At 40.9% G+C, this 23,881-nt stretch overlaps 1 protein-coding gene across 1 annotated transcript in view; it reads right to left on the reverse strand.

Moving 5' to 3' along the window:
* The window catches only part of LOC147871627 (kelch-like protein 10), a 128,746-nt gene that overhangs the window by 12,442 nt on the left and 92,423 nt on the right, over positions 1-23,881 (reverse strand). Inside the window, exon 7 of the mRNA XM_087360528.1 lies at positions 5,258-5,445. Within this exon, the coding sequence (XP_087216654.1) occupies positions 5,258-5,445 (188 nt within the window). The remainder of the gene's footprint in view (positions 1-5,257; positions 5,446-23,881) is intronic.

Consider the following 23,881-nt stretch of genomic DNA (forward strand, 5'->3'; position numbering starts at 1 on the left):
CATCAACCAGACTACACAGCGCAACAACCCAGAAGACAGAAATCTTCATAATCATCGCCCTGATGACGGAGGCTGTATGACCTCCGAAACGTTAGTTAACATCAACCAGACTACACAGCGCAACAACCCAGAAGACAGAAATCTTCATAATCATCGCCCTGATGACGGAGGCTGTATGACCTCCGAAACGTTGGTTAACATCAACCAGACTACACAGCGCAACAATCCAGAAGACAGAAATCTTCAAACTCATCTCCCTGATGAAGGAGGCAGTATGACCTCCGAAACGTTAGTTAACATCAACCAGACTACACAGCGCAACAACCCAGAAGACAGAAATCTTCATAATCATCGCCCTGATGACGGAGGCTGTATGACCTCCGAAACGTTAGTTAACATCAACCAGACTACACAGCGCAACAACCCAGAAGACAGAAATCTTCATACTCATCGCCATGATGACGGAGGCTGTATGACCTCCGAAACGTTGGTTAACATCGACCAGACTACACAGCGCAACAACCCAGAAGACAGAAATCTTCATATTTTCAGTCGCACTGATGAAGAAGGCAGTATGACCTCCGAAACGTTGGTTAACATCAACCAGACTACACAGCGCAACAATCCAGAAGACAGAAATCTTCAGACTCATCTCCCTGATGAAGGAGGCAGTATGACCTCCGAAACGTTGGTTAACATCAACCAGACTACACAGCGCAACAATCCAGAAGACAGAAATCTTCAGACTCATCTCCCTGATGAAGGAGGCAGTATGACCTCCGAAACGTTAGTTAACATCAACCAGACTACACAGCGCAACAATCCAGAAGACAGAAATCTTCATACTCATCGCCATGATGACGGAGGCTGTATGACCTCCGAAACGTTGGTTAACATCAACCAGACTACACAGCGCAACAATCCAGAAGACAGAAATCTTCATACTCATCGCCATGATGACGGAGGCTGTATGACCTCCGAAACGTTGGTTAACATCAACCAGACTACACAGCGCAACAATCCAGAAGACAGAAATCTTCAGACTCATCTCCCTGATGAAGGAGGCAGTATGACCTCCGAAACGTTAGTTAACATCAACCAGACTACACAGCGCAACAATCCAGAAGACAGAAATCTTCATACTCATCGCCATGATGACGGAGGCTGTATGACCTCCGAAACGTTGGTTAACATCAACCAGACTACACAGCGCAACAATCCAGAAGACAGAAATCTTCAGACTCATCTCCCTGATGAAGGAGGCAGTATGACCTCCGAAACGTTAGTTAACATCAACCAGACTACACAGCGCAACAATCCAGAAGACAGAAATCTTCAGACTCATCTCCCTGATGAAGGAGGCAGTATGACCTCCGAAACGTTAGTTAACATCAACCAGACTACACAGCGCAACAATCCAGAAGACAGAAATCTTCATACTCATCGCCATGATGACGGAGGCTGTATGACCTCCGAAACGTTGGTTAACATCAACCAGACTACACAGCGCAACAATCCAGAAGACAGAAATCTTCAGACTCATCTCCCTGATGAAGGAGGCAGTATGACCTCCGAAACGTTGGTTAACATCAACCAGACTACACAGCGCAACAATCCAGAAGACAGAAATCTTCAGACTCATCTCCCTGATGAAGGAGGCAGTATGACCTCCGAAACGTTAGTTAACATCAACCAGACTACACAGCGCAACAATCCAGAAGACAGAAATCTTCATACTCATCGCCATGATGACGGAGGCTGTATGACCTCCGAAACGTTGGTTAACATCAACCAGACTACACAGCGCAACAATCCAGAAGACAGAAATCTTCAGACTCATCTCCCTGATGAAGGAGGCAGTATGACCTCCGAAACGTTGGTTAACATCAACCAGACTACACAGCGCAACAATCCAGAAGACAGAAATCTTCAGACTCATCTCCCTGATGAAGGAGGCTGTATGACCTCCGAAACGTTGGTTAACATCAACCAGACTACACAGCGCAACAATCCAGAAGACAGAAATCTTCAGACTCATCTCCCTGATGAAGGAGGCAGTATGACCTCCGAAACGTTGGTTAACATCAACCAGACTACACAGCGCAACAATCCAGAAGACAGAAATCTTCAGACTCATCTCCCTGATGAAGGAGGCTGTATGACCTCCGAAACGTTGGTTAACATCAACCAGACTACACAGCGCAACAATCCAGAAGACAGAAATCTTCAGACTCATCTCCCTGATGAAGGAGGCTGTATGACCTCCGAAACGTTGGTTAACATCAACCAGACTACACAGCGCAACAATCCAGAAGACAGAAATCTTCAGACTCATCTCCCTGATGAAGGAGGCTGTATGACCTCCGAAACGTTGGTTAACATCAACCAGACTACACAGCGCAACAATCCAGAAGACAGAAATCTTCATACTCATCGCCATGATGACGGAGGCTGTATGACCTCCGAAACGTTGGTTAACATCAACCAGACTACACAGCGCAACAATCCAGAAGACAGAAATCTTCAGACTCATCTCCCTGATGAAGGAGGCTGTATGACCTCCGAAACGTTGGTTAACATCAACCAGACTACACAGCGCAACAATCCAGAAGACAGAAATCTTCAGACTCATCTCCCTGATGAAGGAGGCTGTATGACCTCCGAAACGTTGGTTAACATCAACCAGACTACACAGCGCAACAACCCAGAAGACAGAAATCTTCATAATCATCGCCCTGATGACGGAGGCTGTATGACCTCCGAAACGTTGGTTAACATCAACCAGACTACACAGCGCAACAATCCAGAAGACAGAAATCTTCAGACTCATCTCCCTGATGAAGGAGGCTGTATGACCTCCGAAACGTCGGTTAACATCGACCAGACTACACAGCGCAACAACCCAGAAGACAGAAATCTTCATACTCATCGCCCTGATACGGAGGCAGTATGACCTCCGAAACGTCGGTTAACATCGACCAGACTACACAGCGCAACAATCCAGAAGACAGAAATCTTCAGACTCATCTCCCTGATGAAGGAGGCTGTATGACCTCCGAAACGTTGGTTAACATCAACCAGACTACACAGCGCAACAATCCAGAAGACAGAAATCTTCAGACTCATCTCCCTGATGAAGGAGGCTGTATGACCTCCGAAACGTTGGTTAACATCAACCAGACTACACAGCGCAACAATCCAGAAGACAGAAATCTTCAGACTCATCTCCCTGATGAAGGAGGCTGTATGACCTCCGAAACGTTGGTTAACATCAACCAGACTACACAGCGCAACAATCCAGAAGACAGAAATCTTCATACTCATCGCCATGATGACGGAGGCTGTATGACCTCCGAAACGTTGGTTAACATCAACCAGACTACACAGCGCAACAATCCAGAAGACAGAAATCTTCAGACTCATCTCCCTGATGAAGGAGGCTGTATGACCTCCGAAACGTTGGTTAACATCAACCAGACTACACAGCGCAACAATCCAGAAGACAGAAATCTTCAGACTCATCTCCCTGATGAAGGAGGCTGTATGACCTCCGAAACGTTGGTTAACATCAACCAGACTACACAGCGCAACAACCCAGAAGACAGAAATCTTCATAATCATCGCCCTGATGACGGAGGCTGTATGACCTCCGAAACGTTGGTTAACATCAACCAGACTACACAGCGCAACAATCCAGAAGACAGAAATCTTCAGACTCATCTCCCTGATGAAGGAGGCTGTATGACCTCCGAAACGTCGGTTAACATCGACCAGACTACACAGCGCAACAACCCAGAAGACAGAAATCTTCATACTCATCGCCCTGATACGGAGGCAGTATGACCTCCGAAACGTCGGTTAACATCGACCAGACTACACAGCGCAACAACCCAGAAGACAGAAATCTTCAGACTCATCGCCCTGATACGGAGGCAGTATGACCTCCGAAACGTCGGTTAACATCGACCAGACTACACAGCGCAACAACCCAGAAGACAGAAATCTTCAGACTCATCTCCCTGATGAAGGAGGCTGTATGACCTCCGAAACGTTGGTTAACATCAACCAGACTACACAGCGCAACAATCCAGAAGACAGAAATCTTCATAATCATCGCCCTGATGACGGAGGCTGTATGACCTCCGAAACGTTGGTTAACATCAACCAGACTACACAGCGCAACAATCCAGAAGACAGAAATCTTCAGACTCATCTCCCTGATGAAGGAGGCTGTATGACCTCCGAAACGTCGGTTAACATCGACCAGACTACACAGCGCAACAACCCAGAAGACAGAAATCTTCATACTCATCGCCCTGATACGGAGGCAGTATGACCTCCGAAACGTCGGTTAACATCGACCAGACTACACAGCGCAACAACCCAGAAGACAGAAATCTTCATACTCATCGCCCTGATACGGAGGCAGTATGACCTCCGAAACGTCGGTTAACATCGACCAGACTACACAGCGCAACAACCCAGAAGACAGAAATCTTCATACTCATCGCCCTGATACGGAGGCAGTATGACCTCCGAAACGTCGGTTAACATCGACCAGACTACACAGCGCAACAACCCAGAAGACAGAAATCTTCAGACTCATCGCCCTGATACGGAGGCAGTATGACCTCCGAAACGTCGGTTAACATCGACCAGACTACACAGCGCAACAACCCAGAAGACAGAAATCTTCAGACTCACCGCCGTGAAAACCTCAAGTCTTACATGTATTACGAAGTTCCTTCTCACAGTTTATTATATTTAAGACAGCAGCTCTCAATGTTCCGGGCAGTACCAACTTTCTTCTGGACTTTGTCGGTCGTCTTTATGTATAAAACCAAGACGATTTGGAAAGGGATTCTATTTCTCCCTCCAGATCGATTGACTGTCACCTTAGTACAACTGCACTTAAAAATTAGTACAAAGAACCACCCATGTCATCTGGGACGTTGCGTCGTGTTGTCTCGTAGAAATTATCGGACGTTTCAGAGGTGCTTACTGCCTCTATCAAGGAAATAAGGCAGGAAGTACGTCTGAATTGCCACTCAATTTCTACGGCGCAACGTCCAGAAGACAATAGTCTTCTTGGTCACCGCCGTGAGATTTCATTACAACGAACAAATAACAAAAGACAATCAGCCGTATAAAAATACAGGTTTCTGCAACGAAGGGGATAAAACATTTCACATACGAATTGACGTCTTTTGTGTCCTAATTACACGTGTTAATAAACCACGTCATTAAATAAACAAACCTGAAATATTCGCTGTCCATCGACAGAATCACTCTGTGGACTCGGAAGACGCCGCCGTCGTCCGACCTCAACACCGCGTCACACAAGAAGTTCCTCTCTCTTAGTTTATTCAGACTGAGGAATGCTTTGGTGCACGTGAACCTGCCGCCGACATGAAAACAGCTGCGACTTTGGTTTGACTCCATCTCCTGAAAAACAGTCGATCGTTGTTACAAGTTTTTCTTCATACCGACGCGTGTGCACATCAGTTGAGAATGACTGAGAGGGAACACGATACTGAGAAGAATATCTGGTCCTGCGAGAGAGTTGCTGACAAGGGAATGGTGAAAATTGCATAATATGGAGATTTATACATCTCTTCACTCATTAATAAATTGAAGGCTGTCAGATCGAGGGTGATGAGATGGGCGGGGCATGTAGAACACATGGCAGAGACAAGAAGTGCAACTTTTTAATCGGAAGATCTGAAAGGAAAAGGTCACTTAAAAGTCCCATGCGTTGCTAGGATAACATTAAAATGGATCTTATAGGGTGGAGAATGAAGGTGTGGATTGTCTACAGCTGTTTGTGGAAGTGGCTTAGAGGCGGGGTCTTGTAAACACGGGCATGAAACTTTATGTTTCTGAAAAGGCAAGGCATTTGATTACCAGGGCTACTGTTAGATTCTCAAGCAGGACTTAGACTCCATAGATTCAGTTTGTTTCTTTGTTATAGAAATGCCTGTTGAGATTCAATACAAAATGACAAAGCTCTAAAAGTGCATATAACTAACTAACTAGACGGCTTACGGAATACGAAGTTTCATCACCGAATTAACCAAACCCCTCCACCGGACCCTGCCCTGGGCCAACAAAATCCAGTCTCCTTCAACATCCTTTCTCCCGTAGATCCCGTCTGAGATTATCCTCCCATCTACATCTAGGTCTCCCCAGCAACCTCTTCTCCTCTGGCTTTCCAAAAATACCCAGTGCACACCTCTCGCCCAATTCATGCACTCCACATGCCCCGCCCATCGCACTCTTCTTGGCTTAATCACCCTGAAGGTGTGACTGATTTAGGCAATATTAAGTCATGCCGCGTGTTTGTCATTACTCGCATAAATTTAAATCTTCTTATATGTAAACTACGTAGACATTACGTATAAAATATCAATGTAATTCATAAAGTCTTAGATGCCTCTACTCTGGTGAATCGATTTTAAAAAATTACGAAAAGAATATGCCGTAGAATTTGCGTGACCTTTGATGCAGAACCAGACAGTTAAATAAATTTTGGAAAAAAGAAGGCTACTCATTTTCATAAGCATAAAATTTTCGAGTTCTTCTCTCTGTGTAGAACTAAAAGTGCTTAAGAGCTTACGTGATTAAGGACTTCCCTGCCTAAGTTACACATTTATATATATTACAAGCACAAAATGGAATTTAAATTTATTAAATGAACGCGAGAATTACAGTTCGGAACAGTCACAAAAACTCTAATTTGTTCTACCGCGTGCGTAGATCAGGCCCAAATCACGCCACTCACACACTGCAATGTGCAAGATATTCTATAAAAAGTCGATTGGTACTCGGCTCGTCAAAGAATAGTCCACATCCTTTTCTGAACCAGAAGGTTCATCATCGTGTTCACAAAGTCCCGCCACCGGGTTCTCTCCTGAGCCAGTTCGCTCCATCGAGTTCCATCTCTGTAAGATCTATCTTAATGTTATCTTCCCACCTACGCCGAGGTCTTCCCAGAGGTCTCCTCCCTTCAGGCCTTGTAAACACACCTCCCCTCCCCTCCCCCTAACAACATCGGGTGAGGAGCTCGTCCTGTACTTTTCTCTATTATCTGTCCCACTCCCGGTTTGGGTCCAGACATCTTCCTCAACACTCTGTTCTCAGAGGCCCTCTGTCTAAGTTCCTCCCTCACAGTGAAAGACCACGTTTTGCACCCATAAGTACTTTGCACTCAATAATGGCAAGCATTCCACGGATTTAATCTGCTGATGTAGGGAGATAATAGGAGATTCGTCGATAATTAGGCTTGTAAAACCGAAATAAAAATTCTTCAGATTTCACTAAAACGCTTTAATAATGTCGATGTATCAAGAGATGTAAAGCGTTAGAATTATTATTCAGAATATAAACCCCACTTCCTAGCATCCACATATTTTTATTAAGATTCTGGGCTACGAAACTCATTTTTATTCTTTTAAAACTGTAAAATGTTAATTGCCTACTGGAATATTATTTTACTATCAATGATGCCGTGAACAAATAGAAGTCAATCTTATGTTACTTGAAATTGTGTTTAAAAGAAGACAAGCCTAATTCTCTAACACGAGTTCACAAATGCAGATGAAAACATGAAATGTGATGAACATTAATAATAAATAGGAATCCCTTACCTCAAACTTTGTTCAATTGTAAGAGACCACGACGTCCACCGGCAATTATCAATTTAATCAAAACTAAATTGGAGTTTCACAGATTTCTTAATAATTCTTATATAAGATAAGTAATTGCGATATTCTAAGAGGTTTTTAAGAGCACAAAATTATCTACTTTACGACGCACTTCTTATACAAGCGATTCACAGCTCAGCTCTTAACAGAATAACGAAAGCGGATTGTTTATGGCGATAATGAAACACAACAATGCCGAATAAACAATTAGTTTCTTAGGTGAAGGAATGGAGTGCAATACGGTTCATTCAGGCTATTACACTGCATGCATAAGAAACTAGAAAAGAGCCTTATGGCATGCCGAACCAATATTATTGCAGGTGTGGGTTAGAAATTCCAATGCTTTTTTTGCATTGTTATTCACGCAGTTGTTCAAATAAAAGCTGACCATTGTCGGTCCCTTTTTGGTTGTGTCCAGTGGGACTCGTGCCGAACGAGGGCTGCCAGAGGTCACCCAAGGGCAACCGAGGGCGACCGATGTTCAGCAGGCCAGCCGAGGCTGTCCCCAAAAGACGGCCAAGTCGGCACAACGAGTGGTTAGACTACTCGGCTACCCTGACTGAGGTTTTCCGTGCTTTTCCTCAGTTGTAAGGCGAATGCCAGGGTATAACTTAATAGGGGCACGGCCCGCCACCCCCACCCCGATCACGGAGGCCATCAGCTGAAGTGATCTCCCCCCATGCCGCAGAGGCCTTCAGCCGAAACGGCCCCTCCCTCTCTGGGTTCAAACCCTGGAGATCCAACCAACCAAATTCCTTTGGACAACTTGCCTGACGGGATGACCTCCCATCAGCAGCAACGGATCCCAGTTGTAATGGTCGAGGCTCCCGCCATGACGAAACCCCGTTAGCGTTAGCAAAATTTCCGTTTTTTAAATTAAGACCGTTTACCATTTCCAGCAATGCGCCTTGTGCGCAGGAATGGTTTCACCTAGGTAGGGACGATGCTTGCGCTTGCGCAGGCCTCTGCCCTCAGTTAGCTTTTTGGTTGGTTGGTTGGTCCATAATTACACATTGTTGGTAGTTGAACAAAATTACTCTAACTTATAATTTGGTTACATTGAATCATGAATGGAAGAAGTCAATAATTAATATTGAATGTGTTTCTTATCAGAACGAAATACATTTAAAAGTAATGGGAATATGTATAAGACGGATTTGCAGTTTCATTTCCCTTGTTATTTAAATCTAACATCGGGTTTTATTTTACTTGATTAATTTTGAAAATAATTTTTTTAAGGCCCCGGGCCTGTTGACCCCGTCACCCCTGCGCCAGGGAAAATGTTTCCGGGGGCCTGAGGGACCCATGTTTCGCGATTCAGGCGTAGACAATGGAAGTGTAATCGCCTCTGAAGTTGGTTCAAATCTATGTTATAACGGAGACTTGTATCGCTCTTGCTTTTAAAGCCCAACAACTGAACATGTGATTTCGTTCTGACTTTTAGGTTCCTATTTGATTCACCGACATTTCCACGAGACTCACACATTTTTAATATACAAAAAAGTATTTCAATTTGTTTAAATTAAACTGAATAATTGTAACCTAACCTAACTTTTTATGCTGCTGATAAATAATGCAATAACTTAAAATGGATCTGGTTCTCTGGAGTCCAGCGCACAGACTTGGAGACACGGCGGGCCGATGGATCTCCGCGATGGCACTGGAGATGCTCTGCATGTGTAGTAGCCTCGCGTCGGAGGAGCAGACCTCAAGAAAACCAATTCTTAGAGTCCAACAAGGTTTGTTGAAGGGAAAAGTTTTAGCATCTATCCAAAACAAGACAAAGTACGTGGCGTTTCTTGGAATTCCGAACGCCAAACCTCCTGTCGGCGACCTCAAGTTTAAGGTAATGAGAAGATGATAATATGAACGTGAGTTTTATATTGCGGTCTGCATTCTGTGGAAAGTACATAAATAATTCGGAGCGTCGTATTCAGAAAATATCGCGGTGTTTAGAGCTAAAGTGCCACTCAAATTACATAAAGACCTTAGAACCTAAAATGTCACATCGTACATAAAGTAACTAACATTGCCTTGAGAGACGAATTGAATGATAAATATCGACGTCTTACTCTTTACAAAACTTTCAATAAATTTGTTAAAGCCGGTCAAAACGGGAAATGTAAATTACGTAAATTGAATCCAATGTCTCTTGCTCAAAGAGTGCGAGGATGGGGATTCCATTTGTACGGGTTCAGATGACCAATGGCGAGTTACTTCAAGCAGGATTGAATTCAAACACAGACTTTTATTAATCGAAAGTACGGTCTTATTTCTGATACCCTTTTAATGGTCATCACATGAATTCGAACGAGGTTATTAATTGGTGTCGCATGAACTGTAAAAGACGAATAAACACGCGGTAATCTTAAAAGTCGTATCTTCAGCCTCTACGGTACCAAACCCCAGCAGATCATGAAAATATACAATGTTACGCCGCTGCGACTCTGTCACTTCCGGTCTTTAACCTCGAATGTTTCCGGTACTATCACAGAATGTGCCTGAAAGAAATAAAGAAAAACCACGAAAAACTTCAGTCAGGGCAACCGGTCTCGGACCTACATCGAATAGATTTTAGGACTGAGATTATTTAATTCCCGAGGCACGTTAGAAGCTTAAACGAGAATTTTGCACGAGTTTTTCTTATGCGAAAAAATTTTCTATTTCGAGTCTGACAACTTGAAATTGTTTACCAGCCACAATTCTTCACACATCGCTATATTCCTGTCTGATTTACCATTCCTGGTAATGAAGATGTCCAACAGCATGAACAATTTAACGACGCATTCGCTGAAATTCTGCCACTCGAAGCAATGTCCGTGATGTCAAATAATTTCTATTCAGTTTTAATTTGAAATTTGCTCGCTGCAGGCGCCTCAAGCATCAGGAACTCGTGACGCGACTTCGGAAGGGTGCACGTGCTCTCAGAGGAGCGACTTGATGAGATTACTGCGTCTGCGCAGCTTACAGAAAACGGAAAATGCTTTCAATGTAATAATTTCTGTAAATATTTAGAACAGTAAACAATGAAAAATAGGGAGTATTGAAGTGGTGACTCGTACCACAGATACAGGAAATGCAGCGCCGATACGGAAACCTCCGTATAAGATACCATACGCTTTAAGAGATGTTACGAAAGAGTTAACTCAAGATTTGTTGGAAAAAGGTATTATACGTGAAAGTGATTGATAGTCCGTGGACAAGCCCCGCCATATTGACCCCAAAAAGGAGTATGGATGGCGCACACAAATGGAGAGTTTGCACAGATTTTAGAGGTGTAAATACACTAACCAAGTTTCAGGCATTCCCCATGGTGGCGTCTTAGTATGGAGGCCGTTACTTCTCGGTGCTGGATTGTTTCAGTGGATTTTTGCGAGTGGAGATCGCGGATAAATACAAAGAAGAGATTGCATTTGCATAAAGAAGTACACAAGCAGACTTCTTACCCCTCTATATAGATTATGGAATATCCAGTGGTTATCGTGATAACATGAAAATACAAAACATGCCTCTAGTACAAAATACGATAATATACGTAGCATAATTACAGCCCAAAGGCAGAAGCTCCGTATTTTAAAAGCTATCCACTACCAGAAACAGCTGCAAATGTTGGAGCTATGTAATTTGATATGGACCAATGTTTTATGATACATGCAACAAAATGTCACTGGCTACACCAGCGATATTAGAATAAATTTACATTTTTTTTTTACAATTTTCTTTCCTGTAAGAACACAATACAATAAAGAGCAGAAATTTTACAAAAACAATTAACAGATGGACTAAAAATATCACATGCGCATGGCATGTAAAACAAATAACACGCTACAAACCATGGAAAATACATATGTGCATCACACACAGTTAATGTCCATATTAATGGAATTATAAAAACATAGCATATAAAACAGTTTAAAATAAAAATTAAATAATATGTACATATCTACAGATAAAATATATGCTTCAAAATCATATCAGGTAGCAGTACACTGGTTAAATTTAACCTTCACTCTCTGCAAGCCCATTCTGCAATTGCAGGTTCAAAAATAAAAACAAATATGACTTTGAATGAACCGGGGAGTACTGACAATGTGAGCCAAATCACCATAAACTTTGACTCTAAATCAAACTCACATCCTCACAAAGTATTTATCAAAGACCCATTTTAATATTATCCTTTTATGTATGTGTATGTCTCCCAGCTACTGATCTCTTCCCCTCCAATTGCTCCAACTACTGCACTTCAAAAGATCCCTCATATATGTCAATAAGAAATAATATTATTACCAAACTCACCCGTCACAGAGAAGTGGGCGAGTGGGTTTTCTGATCTCTGACGAGTACAAACAAAATACCACAGCATACACAGATAACAAAAAAAAAATTAGAGACCAAGTACACACAGATGTTTAGGGATATGCGATTAAAGCTAATCCTGTGCACTTATTTACGAAAGATATATTTTTCTGAAGTAAAATTTTTTCACCTTTTTTTAGTTTTGTGCACTTCTTGGACAATTTACATCAATTTTTGATTTTTTTAAAATTTTGATAAAAGTTCATATTTTTGTCGATGGTGGCCATGAAAATTTTTAAAAAAATTAGAAATGGTTATGTGATGAAAAGCAAAAATAACTAAAAATTTTCGAGAACAATTGAAGTCGGAATTTTTCAATTTTTTTTTTAGTTTTGTGCGTTTTTTGACATTTTCCTTTCCTTTTATTTTTCGAAAAAATTTTCAAAATTAATCTCACACGAACACTGCCACAACCGGTGTCTGCATGACTTGGTCTCTGACAAATCGTTCTCTTAAAGACATGATCGCTGGCAGGCCGTACCGGCAAAGACCTGTTTCGACAGAGACAGTGTTAGACAGATCGAGTCTGGCAGAGATCATTTGGGGCAGATTGTTGATTGTGTTCTGATGTAATGGGACAACAGTCACCCATAGGGGACTCGCACATATATGTCCTTTTTGGCTTTTGAAGTTCATATGTTCAGAGAAAGAAAACATAAAAAATGTCATATCATGTTTTAGGGTTGGTTCCAAACAAAACGGTAGAGCAGGACTTTATAAATCTAAAGAACAGAGGAATTTAGTGGTCAGTAAGAGAGAAAAGGTTTCTGGCCCATCTTGATGTTCATAAAGATGATTTACAGTTCTTGTGCCATACAACACATATCTGTGTGTACATGAACATGTGAGAGAATGTACATGAATGTGCAAAAGATAATGTTTTTTTTCAAAACAGTTTGGATTTGATTTTAGTCACCTATGTCCCTTAAAGTAGCTGTGCCTACTATGTCCGAGAAGCCAGAGTGGAGATTGAAAGGGCAATTTCTGGCACTGATGCTGCCATTATCAGATGAAGTGGCTGTTATCAAGGCAAAAATCCATGAGGTAACAGGCATGCCTCCAGGCAAACAGAAGTTGCAGTGGAAGGTAAGTATGTGCATTGTTACCAGTGAGATCTCCACATTTGTTTTCAGTTTATTTAATGCTTTTGGTCTCTAAATTTTTAAGTCGTGTTTTTTACAGTGAATTCTTAATATTATTATTATTATTTATTATTGACTGCAAATGGGTTTATACCCGGTGGCAGTGACCTACAATAAGATACAAAACAATGAGACAGAACAGAACAATGAGATACATCAACACAATGAGACAGAACAAAACAATAAACAAAAGGACACAACAAAAACAATAAGACACAACAAACAATGAGATACATCAACACAGAGACAGAACAAAACAATAAAAATGACACAAAAAACAATAAGACACAACAAACAATGAGATACATCAACACAAAGACAAAACAAAACAATAAAAAAGTGCACAACAAAAACAATGAGATACATCAACACAGAGACAGAACAAAACAATAAAAAAGGACACAAAAACAATAAGACACAACAAACAATGAGATACATCAACACAGAGACAGAACAAAACAATAAAAAAGGACACAACAAACAATAAGACACAACAAACAATGAGATACATCAACACAGAGACAGAACAAAACAATAAACAAAAGGACACAACAAAAACAATAAGACACAACAAACAATGAGATACATCAACACAGAGACAGAACAAAACAATAAAAAATGACACAAAAAACAATAAGACACAACAAACAATGAGATACATCAACACAGAGACAAAACAAAACAATAAAAAAAGTGGACAACAAAAACAATAAGACACAACAAACAATGAGATACATCAACACAGAGACAGAACAAAACAATAAAAAAGGACACAAAAACAATAAGACACAACAAACAATGAAATACATCAACACAGAGACAGAACAAAACAACAAAAAAGGACACAACAAACAATAAGACACAACAAACAATGAGATACATCAACACAGAGACAGAACAAAACAATAAAAAAGGACACAACAAACAATAAGACACAACAAACAATGAGATACATCAACACAGAGACAGAATAAAACAATAAAAAAGGACACAACAAAAACAACACATCCAACTCAAAATCAACCAACTCATAAATTACAAAACCATCCAACCTAAAGTACTTAACTTAAAAAAAAGAAATTAATACCACCTAGACATAAGACAATAACTGTAATGTATTACAAACGTCATGAACTGATGCACTCACACAACAATACAATGAGACACAACAATACAACATACCACACTCAAAATAAAACATCTGACACACAATATAAAACACACATCCACTAATTAATCACAATACTTAGAGTAGAATATAAAGTCCGCTCTCAGTACATGAAAATTTTATCCCAAAGAACTACAGCCCTTCATCACTTGGAGACTAAGACACTTCACTTCCCTTATCACCATTTATTCCCAACTTAATAACCCTTAGCTTGTAACTACTTTTCTGACCCTCTTTCTAAAGGTGCCTAATTTACAGGGGAAAGACTCTAGCACGCCTGGAGGTAATTGGTTCCAGCTTCTTATGGTCCTATTTACAAAGGAATATTTGCCTACATCCGTTCTTTGTTTCCTAGTCCTAATTTTCCGAGTATGATCGTCCCTGCCCAGGTAGCATGGCTTTAATAATCTATCCTCTATCATTTTCCAAGCCCGGCCCCCCGTGTATGCCTTGAAAAGGGTGCACATTCGGGCTATCAATCTACGCTGTGCCAATGTTTCCCAACCAGATTCGTTCGTGAAATTTGCAAATTTAGCCGCTCTCTTCTGCACCCGATTTAGGGCTCTTACCTGTCCTTCCCTGAAAGGGTCCCAACACACAGCTCCATATTCAAGTATCGGTCTCACTAGCGACGTATAAGCTAAACGTTTCGTATTGTTATTTCCCTTTTTCAGTATACGCATTACGAAATGGAGAGCCTTCCATGCTTTAATTAGTGTATAATTTACATGATCTGCCCAGCTCAGATCGCCGCGAATAAGTTTTCCTAAGTGCTTAAAGCTATTTGCCTCCGGAATTAATTAATTAGCCTATCCTTCACCCAAGCTCTATTGAAGCTGACTGCTTTACTTTTACCTGGATTTCTCTTCATTTCATTTTCTACCGCCCATTCCCATAATCTATTCATATCTGTCTGTAACTTATCAATGTTACTACTATCCATTATTTTCCTGTATACTATACAATCATCAGCGAAAAGCCGTATATTTGAATCAATGTTTTTCCAAATATCATTAACATAAGCTAGGAATAGCAAGGGGCCTAATACGCTCCCTTGCGGCACTCCTGACGTTACCCTGACTTCATGAGATAGTTGCCCGTCCACTCTTACTCTTTGCGAGCGTCCTAAGAGAAATTCCTCAAGTCCACACCGGAAGCAGCAATTTTTGTGATCAGCCTATCGTGTGGGACTAAATCGAATGCATTTGAGAAATCTATTATAACCGCATCAGTCCTGATTCCCTCGTCCAATGAATCAGCAATCTCAAGACAAACCGTGACTACTTGACTTTCGCATGAGTACCCTGGTCTAAACCCACGTTGACCCTCGTATAATCACTCACTCCTTTCCCAGACTTGCCTTAGATAACCTGCTATAACGTGTTCAAGTAAGTGTGAAAGCGACGTTAAGTATAAAATGACACGACCGAATTCTGGGCTGTAGTCTTTATTACTGCCTCGTGAATGAACTCAGGCAATGACCGATTCATTTTAAAATTCATTAACAGTTAATCATTGCCAAGGAGAAAGCTGCATAATGAGGTAGCTCATAATTTATACTGTTCCCCAAATAATATTTGGGGCACGTAACAAGTAAGAAAGACATGAGAAAAACATACATTTTGGGGCGGAAAGCTTCGACGGGAACGACCAACTGGTAGATCTAGGCGCAGATGGAATAATAATATTAAAAGGTACATTGAATAAATTAATATGAGTGTATGAACTGGATTCATCCAAGTACAGGGACCACTGACTCTTCGGGTTCCATAAAAGATGAGGAATTTGTCGACAATCTGAGCAACTAGTAGCTGTACGAGAGATGACTAGACTCTGATGTTTATTCAAAATGCTGAAACTGATTAGTTATCCAGGGCTTCAGCATTTCTCATTCTGTGTGGGCGCTCTTAACCGCGTGCCAAGTACACTTGTACCCCTCACGTCATTTCAAGTGTTAAGTTGAACAGCGACATATGTGCACAGCCGGCGCTAGAACTGACTAACACGTTAGTCCCGATTAACGAACTCCGCTGTGCAGATATTGTTGCTAACACGCTTAAATATGTTCAACTTTTCAAGAAGGTATCTGTGTCATAGGTCCAGTTAAAATGCTGGATTAATTTCGTTACAGCTACAGAGTTCAAAATCCGGAGCGAGAAATTATTCTTGTATTATACAGTTTGTGCTTGTGATACGACACAGCCTTTCAACTCTTGTAGTATGAAAATGTTGCACGGGTGTTTCGGTGTTCTTTGTAAAAAGCACTGCCTGCACAAATGCCCTTCATATGGCTCTATTCATCCCACAACTCTGATGCAACACACAGAAAAGTCAAAGTGAAACATTCTCGTTTAACATGAACGTATAACACGGAATATTAGTCCACAGTTTTTCACGTATCACGTATCAAATGTGCAAATTTAATGACATAATTATAAACTTAAATACGAGTAAGTGGATATACTAACAATGCCCACACACACAACCACCCCCCATCTCCGAGAAAGTTAAGAAACTGTAAGTGAAGACCTTACCGTGATCTGTCAGAGAAGAACTCAAATTTGGAATTCTTCTTGCCACCGTTTCCAGACCCACTGTGGATGGGAGAAACATTTGGCTTAAGGACCCAGTGTGACCTCTGACCTCGCCGGCAACAGAAATCAGCTGTTCTGCTGCACCTGGACGTTGTTCCTGTTCGGATGAAACGCAGCGCCAATGTCGGTCTCGCATTCTGTCGGTTACGTCTTCTTATTAACATCTGCACGGCCCCCACAGCCAATGTTTGAAGGGGGCGGTGGCATCCAATCTAAATCTTTCTTCAAGTGACCACGACCGCATAGACAACCACAAGCTTTGAAAGCCAAATCGTAGGCCTTTTTGGTCCACAAATTCTGATGGCGTTGTCTTTCTGACCAAGACCTTGCCCGTTCATCAAAACATTTCCCCTGTGCATGTACTGCCCAACGTCAGTGGCCGTAACCTTGACTGCGTCTCTCAGAACATCCAGGTTGATCATGTCTGCGTTTGTGTTGTTACAGCGCGTTACGTTGGCATCGTAATTCTCGATTGTTTCGAGATCGATACCGAAATCTCGAACTTCATTCCCGTTTCCCCCGACTCCAGTGGCGCCACCATGACCCCCGTGGCCCCCGCCATGACCGCCGTGATGGTTTCGTCGCGGTGCCATATCAACTGATTCTTCTTCAAAAGTAATACACCACTACCACTTCAATTTCTTAACATCACTAAGAAAATATTTTGCAATGAAAAACAGTGTATTGTCAGAAAGGGGGTTTTCAGTTTTTCAACGCTTGTAACGACTGAGAAACTGTTTTCACCAAAAAAGTTCCTTCTGTATCTATCTTGAGTCCGTTTCTTATTGCTTGAAACATTCAACAGAAAACCAGTGAAACGTTATGCACTCGTTTACCTCTGGAATGGTTCATTTATACAAATGAAATAGCATTAATACATAATATTTACCGTAAAGAGACTTTGAAAGTCTTCAACACTTGTCTTCACAGGCGGCATGCAAAGTCAAACTCTCACCAACAAAATAACCTAGACTTTCATCCACAGATAGTTCACAATCATACAATAGCGGTAATATAAATTACCATCAAATGTTTATTACCACATAGTTACGTAACAAAAATCGACGTAGATAACTGTGACACTTTCCAACTCACGGACAAAAAAGTTTTTTTGTCTTTCACAACGTAAAAAAAATCTGTCATTGCGTTGCTCCTAGTTTCAGCCATTTTCCATTAGCTAAAATAAGAAAGGAACGTATATGCCTTTCTTTCAGTTCGTATTAACAATCTAACTGTTCCGTAATTCTAAAGTAATCATCCACCACAACGAAACTTGTAAATAACAGTGACTCCTTTCACGATATTTTGCTCTTAAACTCATCTGTCAGCTGGCTTCTGACATACAAGCAACTAGCTCGCCAGCATCCCGGAATAACACTTCCACAAGCTGCGCGCGCATCAGAGAGACCTGCACGAACTTCTCCTTCTTCTTCTTTTGCAATTAATACTAGAATTGATTGGCAGCTGCTGATACTTGGGAAATCCCGAGGATCTTTAATGAGGTGGATTCCCCTTGCTTTCCGCGTCGTATGCCGTTGACTCATTCGCCTTTAGGGGTGATATCTCACCCCAAGGGCATGAGGGTGCCCTGACCTCCACCCTCCGAAGAGGCTGTTGGCACTTGGTAGAGGGGGGACCACTTACACAGGTGGGGAGAAACATGACAATAACAAACGCATCACGTGCTTAACCTAGAAAACTCCCCTCTCAATTTCAATAGCACTAACAACTGCAGTAAAAGTCGTCGAAGGGTAATCTATATTTAAACGTGATTCAATGAAGTGAATGAAAATGTGTTTTCTCGGAATCCCACATTTCTTTAATTATATTGCCGATAATTCAAATCTAAATAATGAACTAGCGTTTTGTATTACCCTAAAAGGGTTCTACGTTCTTGTTCTCTCCCTGCAATCAAGTCCAGTCCTTGAAGCTGTGGAGGTACCGGTCTGGTGTGGTGGCCTCCTATACAGATAGATTTTATCTACACTCCCCGTGTTCGTCTGCATTGCACTGAGCTTAGTTCGTTGTCAAGGATTTGACAATTTTTGTATAGGCCCTATGGCCAGTATGTGAGATTTCGAATCAATTATTTTTATTTGCAAATATTCGGTATGGATGACTATAATACTACATAAGTACGTATATTCTATGACGAAGGTAAAGGTGTTTAGATGTGCCTGCAACTATTCCTATAACTTTATGAATTTAGTAACTCTCTTCAAGTTTCCAGGAAGCCTGATGATTCGGCAACTTCTCCGGCAAGCTCTTCAGGCGGGAGAGCCTACGTAATTCACGCAGGCGTTTTCTGCGATTTTGAATGCCATTTAATAACAGAAAGCAGGAAATGCAGAATACTTTAAACCATGTGTCTATGTTCAAGAGTAGGACTGATGCATTATTCTCATGATTGTAAACGTCAGGCACACACTCTAAAGATCGAAGCGATTCTTCTTTATAACGCCGTCTCCTTTACAGGAGGTTGCCGACTTATTATGAACAGGATCGTTCCATCCTTTTCTCGGACTGGGACCTGTTCATATACGTTCTTGGCAGATGATCCAGAAGTGGTTTGCCATTGCCTTCTTCTGTGTGTGAATGGAGTAATTGTTGGGATGCCACGGAGGAAAACTCCGTGATGCCTAGACCACGGCCTTGCCCAACACAAGTTATAAATTCGGGCACCGCCGGGAATCGAACCCGAGACCCCCAGGATTCCAAGGCCAGCGTTCTAACCGCTAGACATTCCTGTAAAAAGGTGATAGCCACCGACAAGGCTGCCTGGTGTCGCAACCCAGCGGTGAAGAGTGCAAAATATGGAGTTCCCCTTCTCGTCTCTCTTATCATCTTTGTAGGTTTTAGCTACATGATAGGGACAATCCGATGACTTTCGTGTTTTGGAATTAAAGATTTCCAAGTGAAAAACGTCTTGCAACTTCTATCTTCCCACTTTTAACAAGACACTCACTTCAGCTGCATTTCAAAAACGCCTACGTGTTCGTAACTTTAGTCGGTCTGTTCGCAAGTAACAGCGTCCACATTACATGAATGATTTTGACAAAACTCGGTATGATATTCAATTTTGTCATTGACTTTACTGGTTCTTGTTAAAGATTGCTTAACCTAACCTAACCTAACCGCGTTTCAAATCCACCGCCACAAGAACCTGAACGTTCAGTGAAGACGTGACAAAACACGAACCTGAAGACAGGGATGCCCATTCCGCAGGCGGCCGATTTATTTTTTGAGGCCCACGTAATTGTTCTCTAATAAGTCAATAACTGGTGGTTGTAAATAGAATAAAATCCGCAACTGGAAATGGAAGTGTGTGTGTAGTTACAAGAATAAATATTGCACACAGTGAGACAGCTGTAGAGACAGCGGATCACAGAAACTTCTGTTTAGAGAATTCCACTTGACAAATGAATGAATGTTTGGCAGCGCATGTCCTTGTGAACAGCTGTTCATCTTAGTGAAGGAAGACAAATCAAGAGCAGGACTCGTCTCACTAATGGGCATGTGGAGAGACGCGTGCGAATGACAGTAACAGAACAGAAAATAGAACTGATCACTCAAAAAGGGCACTGAGTAATGTGTGACTCTCTTTGCAGTAGTTGGTCTAAATTTGTAGGACTCTCAATATAAAAATATGGGGCCCTGACGAATTGGTTCCATTTATAAACACGCAGCCTATATTTCGATAAGAAGGGGTAAATGTTGTCGCAGTTATGGAAGAGGTTCAGGAACCCTGCCTTATTATGACATCGGCGATTAAAACATTCTTCCAAACAGTCTTTCATTAAGCCGTCATCTGGAATGACTGTGGCAGCATGATCGAGTTTCATTCGGTTGTAAAATCAAGGTCTTTAGTTTATGGCTGGATCACTGAATAAGAACCGTAATTGAAATTTTAATCTGGGACAGCAAAAATTTTAAGATTTACGTCTTGGAAGTCACGTGCTGGGAATTGAAAAGTTGAAGAAAATGAACATTAAAATTGAGTGAACTCTACAAAGTGCGTTGTTATAACAATATTAAAATTAACTTGATCACGATATAGTTTAAATTGTACTATGTTTAGTATAAAATATCGAAACGTCGTATTACTTTTCTCACACTGTTTATGTTCTCTGACACCTTTTAAGACTGCGTTTTAATAACAGTTAAATATACGGAAAAATGTTTTTTTATATTCACATTTCAACTAAAAGATACCATCAAGGCTTTCTGGTGGCACACGTGCACTAAATAGTCTCCTATGAAAATGGTTATTGTGAGAACTCTGGCGTTTGGCACCAATTGTAGTTGCACGTGGCATCCTAGCAGTGGCCATCTGTGGCCAATTTTCATCTGTGCAGCAGCATGAGACATGATATGGCTAAGAAAAGTATTCCTGGTAGCTTAGCTCATTCTATTAATGCAAGGCGTTACAAAAAAATGTGTAAATATATAATTTATTTTCAAGATGAACCGGTCTTGATAAATTAAAAATGTTGACTTGAACTACATACAAGAGTTTTAGTGTCAGTAATTTAAAATACGAAACACAGCGACGTGCGGGCATGATTCCACACTGAGCATTAATTTCATGAACCTCGAGTAACCATCCCACCCCAAAGCACTACACCTTTAACGTTACAAGTCGTATAAATGACAAATATCTCACAAGCTGATTCTATGCACTCAAGTATGGGAGCCCTCGAACACAACGTGTTTCGGATCCCAAATGAATGAAGAAATTCGATTAGAGGGATAAAATTTGCTTGAATAAATACCGTCTAGCCATTCCACCTGACTGCCAACAATTTGCTTTCGTGGCAGCAGGATCCCCACATGTAGGTGAAGGGTGATACGTTCTATTTACCTTGTTCAAGGATTCTTTGACGTTTGTTAATCAATTGAAAGCGACGCTGGATGCTGAATTAAGGCACCACGGGGACGCACTCGTACAGTTCATTTGTGACTAGCCAAGAACCAAGATAAATAGGGACTAGAATTTTGATAAACGACAAGACACGTGTCTTGCGAAAATATTTACTACCCTGAAACAAGTCAACGTGGGAATGTGAGCAAATTCAGTGGTTTCCAGTAACTGCAACATTTCACACACTACTACTAGCCAGAAAGAGGACATTTAGGGGCACGGCAGACAGTCTCATGAACAACGAGAGAATCCAAATTGAATAAAATATTAATATTATTTTTTGTGTTCTTTGAATATTATTCTACTACATTTTCCTATCCTCAAATTGATGTTACAGAACACGTATTTGTTATGAAATACAGAAAAATACATTGTAAATATGTAGATGGATTAACTTTTCTCTCAAAGGAAAACAATTGATCCAATAAACTTCACAATTTTTGACGTAAATATAAAGAAACTAGGCAGTAACACGGGGTTCCCAGAATTTCGAACTGTCTTGTAAGGCTGTTCGGGAGATCGTGGTATTTAGAAGATAGATCGACCTTTAGATTCGACAAAAACATCGTAATAAGATCTACAGAATTATTATTGTATTTTTATTTTAATATTAAATTGGATGTGATTGTAATTTGTTGAATGTTATTTGAATGACTGCAGTGAAGTTGCGTGTTGTTAGCAAATTCTCAGACGCCAGTTTCATGGTCAGGAGGGTTGCGCGTGCTGGTCCGTGTAGAACACTGTCCTTTCCAACCGCAGACTCACTTGAGGTCAGACGTTAGCTTCTGACTCGTCCGTCCGGTGTCCACGACCGAGAGTTGCGAGCAGAAAAGATTTCTCATGATGATGGCAGCACTGTAAGGACTCAGGGGCTTGTAACAGTGACTGATGCTCTACACAGCAATCACACCTGGAACTTTCCATTGTCTGAGGAACGCGATGTACGAGACATTAGGCTTGGCTTTGTGAGGCAGTCAGAACACTTTCACGATTACCTGAGATTGCCACAGCCTTATAAACATCAAGGAACTCATTTTGATTGCAGCTGGTATTAATGTGGGCTCCGAAAACAGGAGGAGGCTGTGTATAAGATTAACCACTCTGTCAAACAGCTCACAGCTTTGCTACATATCGGATTCGTTACAAGTCCTTACAGATCATTTTAGGTTGTTTCGAGATCATAAAAGATAAGCTGGAAACTAAGTCTCCGGATTAAGAAATACTTACGATTGAACATAAATTTGCACGTCCCTAAATAAACAAAGAAAATAGAGAAAAATAATGATAAAAGAAAAACGATAACACTGGTTAACTACAGTTGAGTAATATAATTATTTAAAGTCTCCACAATTAACCGATGGTCATATTATCATTTAGAAATCAAAAGACCTTCAGAAATAGCTTTCAAAGTAGGAAACTTTCGTCAATATTTTAACACAAAAAACTTAACAAGAAACTATTAAGCTTGAAGGAAGAGTGTCTTGTGAGACAGAAAGTAATCAGCATACGAGTAATAACAGAGGAAGTTTAATATTTAACTTTTGGAAATGCCATATTTTTTTAAACAGGGAACTATGATATAAAAAGTTAAATAATTAGAAATCAAGGAAAATACTTAACAATAAGTGGAAGATTAAGGCAACAAGTAAGAAAAAATATAAGATGCGTATTTTATAAATAAACACAATTTATTATGCCTTAATATGGGCATGAATATTTTGCTAAGAAGTAAAAATCTGTTAAAATACTTCGAACAAAGAAAATAAACATTCTAATAGGCCTAATATTTGTATTATAAAGAGTAAAAACCAAAAAAATACCCAAAACGAAAATATTTTAATCGAAAAATATGAAAACAGGAAAATACAGGTAAGTAACATTTTTTAATGGGCAACAGACTCCCAAAACCAAAGATGCAAGGCAGTTTTCCGTGACCCCTTACAGCTACAAAAGCACTGTTAGGCCTACATTTCTCTGCGAAGACCCAACAACTAGCC

This window comes from Zootermopsis nevadensis, unplaced genomic scaffold (genome assembly GCF_977971745.1).
Source record: "Zootermopsis nevadensis isolate Lab colony 2312 unplaced genomic scaffold, Znev_1.0 Znev_ptg000045l, whole genome shotgun sequence".
Taxonomy (NCBI): Eukaryota; Metazoa; Arthropoda; class Insecta; order Blattodea; family Termopsidae; genus Zootermopsis; species Zootermopsis nevadensis.